The 11,102-nt window shown below is 42.7% G+C and overlaps 1 protein-coding gene across 1 annotated transcript in view; it reads right to left on the bottom strand.

Moving 5' to 3' along the window:
- Nucleotides 1-5,735: 5,735 nt before the first annotated feature.
- Nucleotides 5,736-11,102, bottom strand: part of LOC143277382 (QRFP-like peptide receptor) — a 51,832-nt gene continuing 46,465 nt past the window's right edge. The window contains exons 2-4 of the mRNA XM_076582168.1: nt 10,129-10,334; nt 8,046-8,265; nt 5,736-6,157 (exon numbers count right to left, since the gene is read on the bottom strand). Of these exons, the coding sequence (XP_076438283.1) occupies nt 5,736-6,157; nt 8,046-8,265; nt 10,129-10,334 (848 nt within the window). The remainder of the gene's footprint in view (nt 6,158-8,045; nt 8,266-10,128; nt 10,335-11,102) is intronic.

The following is an 11,102-nucleotide window of genomic DNA, read 5'->3' as shown; positions in this document are numbered from 1 at the left end:
AATGAAACTAAAAATTTCTCACATTCCTCTTCTCATTCATTTCTCCCCAAGACTTCTTGCTTTAATATATTTCCCAATCTCTTACCTATTTCTTTTTCTATGTCTTCGCTTCTTGTTTCCATCCCTCTACTTATACGCCACTTACCTGTCCATTTTTTTTCTCTCTCAAGGCCTGACTAAGCGCGTTGGGTTACGCTGCTGGTCAGGCATCTGCTTGGCAGATGTGGTGTAGCGTATATGGATTTGACCGAACGCAGTGACGCCTCCTTGAGCTGCTGATACTGATACTGATACCTGTCCTGACCGTTTCATTCTCTTCACTTCTCTCCCTTTTTACCCTCTCCTCTTCCCCCCCCCCCCCCGCCCCCCACCCCACCCCCCACGCACCCCCTTGCCCGTTCCCTGTTTGACCCCCTTCCAGCTTACCACGCATTCCGTCTCCACTCCTCTTGCTCACACACATTCTCTGTCTATCCCGTTTCCATTCATCTGTTCGGTCCCTCTTGTCCCTGTGGATTCCAAACCGCCTTTCCATTCATTTCCCAGCGTTACCAGCTGTCACTTCCACTTTGCATCTCTTCTTCCATTCTCACGAATCCATGGTGCTGTTATCACCAATTATCGTTCTTTTCCCTGCCCATTCTCCCTGACAACTCTGGCTTTTTTTTCTTCGTTTATTTCCATCCCTTACTCTCTGCATTCTGTAGCCTAGCAGTAGTTGAACGGCGGCCTAGTGGTATTGCGTTCGACTAGGAGGCGAGTGTCCACGGGATCGATTCCCACATCCATACAACATTTTGTACCCCCCCCCTCCCACCACCGCCCCCGCATCCCCTTCAAGTAAACTATGTGGCGGTCTGGGCGCAAGTCATTCGGATGATACGATAATTCAAGATCCCGTGTGCAGCATGTGCTTTGTGCACGTAAAATAACACAGTAACAAAAGGGTTGTCTCTGACAAAATTATATATAACCCCCCCCCCACCCCCACCACTACCACCACGTTTTGATAGTGAAATATTTGCAGACAAAAAAGCAAGGAGAAAAAAGGTTTGCGTTGCACTATACCGACGCTCTCTTCGCGAATTTCACACATACATACTATTATTAGAAGTAGTTCTTTTGTATGTATTTATTTTATTTATTATTTTTTAATTATTATTTTTTTTATTAATTAATTTATTTATATATGTATGTATTTTTTTAATTATTATTTTTTTTTCTCAAGGCCTGACTAAGCGCGTTGGGTTACGCTTCCGGTCAGGCATCTGCTTGGCAGATGTGGTGTAGCGTATATGGATTTCCTTGAGCTACTGAAACTGAAACTGAAACCTTTCCTGCCAAATCCGATACCCTTCTTTTTGGTTTCCATTTGTTCACTTTTAACTCGTTTTCACTTCTTTCTTCGTTCCATCCATTCCGATGCCACAATTCTTTTTCCTACTCCGCTTTGACCCGCTAGACACTTCCGAGTTTTTTTCTCGCATATTTTCGTTTATTTTACCTTCTTTTTCTGTCCACACTCCACCCACGCCGTACTATTTACAGGTCACTCTAATGAAAATGAATGGCTGCTAGTGGGGACGACAAACGAATCGTTGTGTGCAAGCCTCAGATGAATCACCTCTTTCTTTCCACCTCGTATTATTTTTTTTTTTTAAAGTGAAGAAGCCCGACTGTGTGGGAGAGGCTTTTTTTTTTAAATAGTAGTTCTTGAATGATTTTTCCCCCATTTGATTTATATCGAATTGACTGCCATTCTGTCTCTTTAGTTTTACATTTCTTTATCTGTTCGCCTTTTGTTTCAATGGCCCCAGGATAACCCCTGCGGCTGGATGGGTTATAAACAACATTGATTAAGACGTTGTTGAGTTTTTCAAGGAGGCAACATGTTTCCCATTGATTTGATTATCATGCACATTGCCTGAAGTAAGCCTGACTTCGACCGGAGTGGGTTTGGTTTTGTCTTTTCATTTATGCGGAGTTTTTTTTTTCTTTCAACATTTAATTTTCCTTTAAACTGGTGGTGTTTTTTTAAGTGCATTGAACCCTGCTGTTGCTAGTCTATATGTACCAAAAATATAAACCGAATTGAACACATAGTTAACAAAGTGAATCTACAGTCAAACTTGATTTTGAGGAAAGTAGCCTGGCTGGCATGACAAGCTGAAATTTAAACAATGTGGGGTGGGTTGTTTGCGTTGTGTTTTGTCCAGATAACAAATAAGAGGTTTCAATATTGTTCCAGTGGAGTGATGCGGTAGTAAGACATCTATCCACATAGGTTCAAACATCCATGTTCAACATCTTTGTCTTATGTGTAATCAAATAAGAAGTCTTCAGGAATCGGCGCTGTTTAATTCGCCTTGGCGGCGAAGGACTCATGCAATCAATGGTGTCAGTGCAAGATGGTGTAACTGAGTACCACGTGCTTGCCTGTTTGTGGACTTATGCAATGCAGTGATGTCAGTGCAAGATGGTGTAACTGAGTACCACGTGCTTGCCTATTTGTGGACTTATGCAATGCAGTGATGTCAGTGCAAGATGGTGTAACTGAGTACCACGTGCTTGCCTATTTGTGGACGTAGTGATGAGATCTAATTAAACAGGCCAGGTTCCTCGTTTATCTGTGGCAATGGGTGAACCATGAACGCAGACCTGCTTTTTTGTTTTTAGACAAGCACAACAAACCTCATACTGACGAGCCCAAATGAACACTGACTGGTTGACAATGACTCACACTGGCACCTCGTTTCATTCGCCGACCAACATGGAAAATAATGTGAACAAATTCGCAAATAACGTTCTTTTAAAACGAATAATATTTCTGGTCTTAGAAATGTTAGTCGTTCCACACCGAATCATTGGAAAATTCAGTTAACGTTTATCGCCCAGCTGACTGCGTAGGCCATCTCAAGGCTGAAAACACAACCAAAAATAAAACGCCATTTTTGCTGAATGCATTTGAGAAATCGATTTATACATATCCTATTCGCACATAACACCACACATTTATGAGAAATAATCTATGTTTGATGGTGGTTGTTCTTCATCAGTTTGATAAAAAAAAGCAACCCTGGACAGAACCGGAAATGTCACTACTTACTTACATGTAGATGTCAATTAAAAAAACCCGGTATCTTTAACGATGCAGGAAAGGCGATTTATACGCTAACACAGAACATTCATAGAAAAAACACCAACTTGGAATGTACAGACACATTATCACAGCAACAGGAAACCATAAAAAGAAATCAAATTGCAATCTTCATGCTCTGTTACTTTTGTCAACACAGATGTAAAAATATTCATCACACCTCAGCAATTAAACTTTAAAATGTGATCGTCAAATTTGTAGCAGAAGTCATTGCCAATCTGAAAAGAAATAGCAAGGAAACCAGCATACAGATGAAAAAAAAAGAACTTTTACAGCATAAGTATTATGAGATGATTGAAATTACTAACATATCTAAAAATCATGTCCGCTTGAAAACAACATAACAGTAGCACTTATTGCAAATAAGTAAACAAACAAGAAACAAAAAAACAAAACAAAAAAACAAAAAAAGATTAAGAAAAAGAAAAAAAAAAGAAAAAAAAGAAGAGTAAAATAAACATGACTGAAAAATATCTATTTAGAATTGGTCATAACATATTAGCTAAAAGTCAAATTTTAATGTGTATCACAGACAACGACGTGTAATTTCTGTAGCAGAGAAAGAGAGAGAGACAGAGACAGAGAGAGAGAGAGAGAGAGAGAGAGAGAGAGAATCGGTTCAACATTATCTATGATTTTGTAAGTTTTCTCAATTATTTTGGAGAGAACTGAAGATGTTTATTTTGATAAACAGATGTGAAAATTGCTGAAAAGTAAAGTTAAACATAGCACTAGTGGATATATCAGTAGGAAATGACAATATTACACACAAAAATAACCACAAAAAACCAACAACAACAAACAAGCAAACAAAAACAACAACAACAAAAAACAACAAAAAACAAACAAACAGATGAAGTATTCGATCACAATCATTCTTTTGGCGAAACACATTGTCTGTAGAAAAAAGGTTGAACACTTAAAAAAAAAAAGAGTTTAAAAAAGAATCATAAAAAGAAAAATCTGTGCATTGGTAATGGCACGCTGTCTTTAATGGAAAATGAAACTTCATGAAAAAAACAGTCACATAAAAGTTTATTACAATATTGCAGATTCAACGATAATGCTGTTATTCTTGGAGTATATATTATACATATCACATGTACACAAATCGATTCCTTGAGGAAGGAAAGAGACAGTTCCGAAAATGTGATAGATTGGTGTGTTTTTCTTTCTTTCTTTCTTTCTTTCTTCTTCTTCTTCTTCTCTCTCTATGTATGTATGTATGTATCATGCGTTACTTTATCATTGTTACAAAAGGAATGTAATAAGTAGTATTACGTTGTTTGACGATCCATTTCCAGAAAAAAATCAAGAGCTGAGACCTACAGATACTCCGATGTACAGGTTTCTGTTGGATAAAAGGACAACAACAACAAAAAATAAATAAAAAGGAATACAAATGGTGGCGGGGCATGAAAAGATGAAAAAATAAAAAAGAAAGAAATATAACCCCCCTGTTTTGAAACAAACAAACAAAGAAACACCGACACCTAAACAAGATAAACATTGAATAACAATAAGAATATCAACAGTGCATTAGTGGTCTCTCCACAGCCACCCCTCCTATTCATTCCCTCGCATCTACTCCGATGCCCTAAAAGAAAAGGATAAAGGCACAATGGAACAACTCATAATCATATCATGTTTCCACAGTAGCCTAATGCCCCTTTCAGAACCCCCCCCCCCCTTTCCTTGAAAAAAAGAAACAATACACATGTTCATGGTATGAATGAACAGCTCTGTTTGCCAGGAGTGAAAATTAATGTTTTGTCAGACATGCAGGAAACAGAAGCTGAAATAATAAAAATCTGCGCCTTCTGTGAATACAAAATAATCACTTAACAAGGCCACAACGTTTGAAAACAAACTCAGAGACACCTACACAAAAAAATATATATATGCTAAAAAAAACACCCAACAAACAAACAAAGCACAACACACAAAAATGACAATATTTTCCGCATTCGATCTGTCAGATCGCCTCGATATCGCAGCAGCCTGTATCTAGTTTGAGGCATTTTCCTGCTATTTTGACATAAATCAGGCAACACGCAAAAACTCAACTACACAAGGTTAAAAAATACTCTCCCCAACAAAAAAAACCCAATCCCCCCATAAAAACAAACAAACAAACAAAACCACAAACAAACAAACAAACAAACAAAAAAATCCCACACCCCCACTCAAAAAACAACATTCTTCCTCAATCTGGGTGGGAAGTTGAGCAGCAGGAACGAAATCACGAAACAACACCCACACCCCTCTTGAATTGAACTCAAATAAGACACACCCACGGACACACACACACATACACACACACACACACACGCACACACATTATATATATATATATATATATATATATATATATATATATATACATACATACATACGTACTTTTATTTTATTTATAAGTCCGTGGGTGGGTAACTGACCCCACCCGCCCACCAAAAAACTAAAAACAAAACAAAACAAACAAACAAACAAAAAAACAACAACAAACAAACAAAAACCCACACACACACAAAAAGCATAAAAAAAACCCAAAACAAAATAAAAAATCAACGCCATCACCTCAGACCTTCGCCTCATCGCCAGCGCCGCTCATGCCGACCATGGTGTACGCCTCCCTGCCACAAGTCCTGTCCGTGCGGGCAGTACGGCTCTGCGGGGAGGAGTTGGGACCACCCGACGCCGACAGTCGTTTGACGCAGGGGAAGGGCAGGGCTCTGACGAAGGCGTTGCTGAACTTGGAGCTCATCAGCCCGTAGATGATGGGGTTGACGGCGCTGTTGACGAACATGAGGAGGCGGGCGACGTTGAGGAGGTTGAGGTAGCCCTCAAAGCCCAGGCGGGCCAGGCTGTCCGGGGACACGAAGATGGCCCAGATGGTTAGGGAGCGCATGGGCAGCAGGCAGGCGTAGAAGAAGGCCACCACCGTCACCATCATCTTCACCACCTTGGCCCGGGTCCGGGGGTAGGACTCCGGGTCACCTCCTGCCCGAATTGATAAAAAATAATGATGATAATATATGTTCTTTCCTTGATTTCACGTTTTTTCACTTTGAGTGATAATATATTTGTATTTGTATTTCTTTTTATCACAACAGATTTCTCTGTGTGAAATTCGGGCTGCTCTCCCCAGGGAGAGCGTGTCGCTACATTACAGCGCCACCCATTTTTTTTGTTTTGTTTTGTTTGTTTTTGATTTTTTCCTGCGTGCAGTTTTATTTGTTTTTCTTATCGAAGTGGATTTTTCTACACAATTTTGCCAGGAACAACCCTTTTGTTGCCGTGGGTTCTTTTACGTGCGCTAAGTGCATGCTGCACACGGGACCTCGGTTTATCGTCTCATCCGAATGACTAGCGTCCAGGCCACCACTCAAGGTCTACTGGAGGGGAAATATCGGCGGCTGAGCCGTGATTCGAAAAAGCGCGCTCAGATTCTCTAGCTTCCTAGGCGGACGCGTTATCTATAGGCCATCACTCCACATACGTGTTGATATATGTATGATAGTCGTGTCCGACTGTCAGACCATCAGAACAGCAGAGGAGGCTGCAACTGCTGTTCCAACTACCTGGGCTAGAATTTGATTATGTAGAGAGAGTGTCTTGCCTAAGATACATCCCCACTCTCTCGGCCAAGAGGGTTTTTTTTATATTAATTTTTTTTAGGACAGTCGGTTGTTGGGATGGTTCCCAAAGGCCAACTAGCTCCCAAGGCTGCAGCACTTAGAGCCTGTGCAATTTTTCTTCCTAGTTTGAGAGTCATAGTCCTTCACAAAAGAATAAGCTGTAAATGATTTCCCATTGCAATAATAATAATAATAACGATAATAATGAAAATAATAATGAAAATCATCATCATCATCATCATCATGAAGTGCTCTTGGGATGTGAGGTTTCGGTTTCAAGTTAAAAGACAATACTTCTCCATTTTTGCAACTGTCACATCTATCCCTCAGTAATGATAGGTTTCGATTTCAAATTTCAAGGGGGTGTGAAAGCGTGCGGGCTGATCCATACACGCTACTGCCACCTCTTGACCAATGTAATGTTAGGTTTCGGTTTCAAATTTCAAGGTGTCGAGGTATCAAAGCGTGCGGACTGATCCATACACGCTACTCTCACCTCTTGCCCCAAGTAATGTGAGGTTTCAAGTTTCAAGGAGTTGTCGAAGAGTGCAAACAATCCATGTGCGCTAACCACATCTGCAGTTTAGAAACAAAAGACAGAGCAGATGCATGACCTTGAATGTGCGGACAGAAGGAAAAGTGGTGGGTAATGTGGAACAGGTAATAAGGGTGGGCTACTAGTATGCATGAGATTCATTGAGGGTAACGAAGGTGAAACTAGAATTTGCGCGCCCGTGTGTGTGTGTGTGTGTGTGTGTGTGTGTGTGTGTGTGTGTGTGTGTGTGTGTGTGTGTGTGTGTGTGTGTGTGTGTGTGTGTGTGTGTTCGTGGAGAAAATCTGACTTGCGCAAAGTTTCGATCTGGCATACACACACGTGCACGCACGCATGCAAGCACGTTCGCACGTATGCACGCACGTACTCTCTCTCTCTCTCTATCACACAGAAAAACACTTACACACACTCACACACACACACACGCAAACGCACGCACGCACACACACACACACACACAAACACATACACACACTCACACACCCCCCCCTTCACACATACACACACCACACACACACATACTCTAACACACCAAACACACTCACCCCCCAGCCCCCCCACACTCCCATCCCCCACCGACACTCTCCACAACCCCCTCACACACAACACAAACACAAAAACCAACACACACACACACACACACACACACACACACACACACACACACACACACACACACACACACTCCCTAACTCACCAGCCGTGCAGGACTGCGCTGGCAGGGTGTCCCCGCGGCTGCCGCAACAGCAGCAGCGGATGGAGGCGACGGTCCACAGGATGGAGGTGTAGAAGAAGGTGATGGCCACCAAGGGCAGGAGCATGCACAGCACGAAGTCCATCACCATGAAGACCTTCACGATCCTCAGCGAGGTCTTCGTCTGGCACATCGGCTGGTACGTCCCGTCGTAATAGGGGACCTGGCACAGACACAGGCAGACGGGGGTGACTGGCGGACGGGATGAGACGGCTGTGCTGTGTTGTGTGGTGTTGTGTGGTGTTGTGTAGGAGTGGATTGTGTTGTGTTGTTGTTGTTGTGTTGTGCCGTTGTTGTTGTTGTTGTGTTGTGTTATTGTTGTGTTGGGTTGAGTTGTGTTGTGTGTTGCATTGCATTGCGTTGTGTTGGGTTGGGTTGGTTTGGGTTGTGTTGTGTTGATGGACGGGATAACGCGGTTTGTATTGTATTGTATTGTATTGTATTGTATTGTGTTGTATTGTACTGTATTGATGGCCGGGATAATGTGGCTGTATTGTATTGTATCGTATTGTGTTTTATTGTATTGTTATTGATGAGCTGGATGAAGCGTTTGTTGTATTGTATTGTATTGTATTGTATTGATGGACTGGATGAGGTAGTTTATCGTATTGCATTGTATTGTATTGTATCGTATTGTATTGTATTGTATTGTATTAATGGGCTGGATGAGGCGGCTTTTTGTATTGTATTGTACTGATGGAGGGATAGGGCGGTTGTATTGTATTGTATTGTATTGAGGGATAAGGCGGTTGTGTTGTATTGTATTGTATTGTATATTGATGGGCGCGATAAAGCGGTTGTATTGTATTGTATTGATGGGCGGGCTGAGGCGATTGTATTGTATTGTATTATATCGTATTGTATTGTATTGTATTAACGGGCGCAATAGCCGAGTGGTTAAAGCCGAGTGGTTCGAATCTCAGTAACGGCGCCTGGTGGGTACACCTAAACGGTGAAGATTGTTCCGATCTCCCAGGTCAACATGATTATATGCAGACCTACAGAACTGCTAGTGCCTGAACCCCCTTCGTGTGTATACGCACACAGAAAATCAAATGTGCACGTTATATATCCAGTAATTCATGTCGTTGTTCGGTATTCTATGGAGACACGAAAAGACCCAGCAAACATCCAACACGACAGAGTCATCGGCAAGTCGATGTTGGTCGTGTGACGGAAAAAAAGAAAGAAAAAAAGAAGAAGTAATGTCTTGTATTGCCTTGCATTGCCTTGCCTAGCCTTGCCGTTCCATGCCTTGCCTTGTATCACATTTGGCCAAAGCTGATTTCTTTCTGTGAAATTCGGGATGCTCTTCCTAGGGAGCTGGAGCGCGTCGCCACAGTGTAGCGCCACTCATTTTCCCCTCCCTGGGTACAAGCGTATTTGTTTCACTATCAGAGTAAGACTTTTCTTGAGAATATTGCCTTATAGTGTCGTAGGTTCTTTTACGTGCGCAAAGTGCATGCTGCATATGGGACCTCGGATCGTCTACTCATCCGAATGCAAGGTTCCCTACAAAATACTCCGGGGAGTACGTTTGCGCATATCGCAGTTCCACACAGGGAATCCAATGACAACAACAACAACAACAATACTACTACTACTTCTACGACGACGACGACTTCGACAACAACTACTACTACTGCTCTGTGTGTACGTGTGTGTGTGTGTGTGTGTGTGTGTGTGTGTGTGTGTGTGTGTGTGTGTGTGTGTGTGTGTGTGTGTGTGTGTGTGTGTGTGTGTGTGTGTGTGTGTGTGTGTGTGTGTTTGCACGTGTGCATGCACACGTTCTTATATTGATATGCACATGCATGTGTCCAAAATTCTACCAGTATCTGTGTTTTGTATATGATTTTCGATTTGTGTTTGGTACACTTGGTAATAAAGACATATTCTATTCTATTCTGCTGCTGCTACCACTACTACTACTACCACTACTACTACTAAGAGACTACTCCCCCCACCCCACCCGTACCACCACCACTACACATGCATGTCGTTTCCGTGACCTCACTCATTCACTCACCTGGTTGAGCTCGGAGATGAAGATGAAGGGGAGGCAGGGGAGGAGGGAGAGGAGCCAGGTGAGGCAGATGGTGGGCAAGCCCGTGTGGCGCCTCCCGACCACACTGAGGGGCCGGCAGATGGCCACATAGCGCTCCTGGCTGATGGCCAGCAGACACAGGGCGGAGCTGTGGACAGCCGTGTTCTCCAGGTAGGGGATCAGCTTACCTGAAGGCAGAAGGCAGAGCTCCAAGTATCTGAAGGAGGCGTCACTGCGTGCTGCGTTCGTAGGACTTCTTCTTTTTCTTCTTCGTTCGTGGGCTGCAACTCCCACGTTCACTCATATTATGTGCACGAGTGGGCTTTTACGTGCATGGTCGTTTTTTACCTATCCATGTAGGCAGCCATACTCCGTTTTCGGGGGTGTGCACGCTGGGTATGTTCTTGTTTCCGTAACCCTCTGAACACTGACATAGATTACAGGATCTTTAACGTGCGTGTTTGATCTTCTGCTTGCGTATACACACGAAGGGGGTTCGGGCACAAGCATGTCTGCACATATGTTGACCTGGAAGATCGGAAAAATCCACCAGGCGCCGTTAACGAGATTCGAACCCGGGACCCCCAGATTAAAAGTCCAACACTTTAACTACTAGGGTATTGCACCCGTCGTTCGTAGGACAAAACAGCCCATTTTACAGCTGGCCTGAAGGCAGACAAGAGTTCTAAATTTCTCATGGAGGCGTTGCTGCGTTCGTAGGACAAAACAAACCACATTACAGCTTACCTGAAGGCAAGACAAGAGTTTCGCGTACAGACAAAACAAATCATAATAACAGCTTGCCTAAAGGCAGACACAGTTCCAGTTTCTCAAGAAGGCGTCCTCACTGCGTTCGTTGGACAAAACAAACCATATCACAACTTATCTGAAGAGAGAAAGCAGAGTTCCAAGTTTCTCAAGGAGTAGAACAACCCCCTCACCCCACCTCATATTAC

The sequence above is a fragment of the Babylonia areolata genome, chromosome 2, assembly GCF_041734735.1.
Source record: "Babylonia areolata isolate BAREFJ2019XMU chromosome 2, ASM4173473v1, whole genome shotgun sequence".
NCBI lineage: Eukaryota > Metazoa > Mollusca > Gastropoda > Neogastropoda > Buccinidae > Babylonia > Babylonia areolata.
This window is presented reverse-complemented; position numbering and strand designations above follow the sequence as displayed.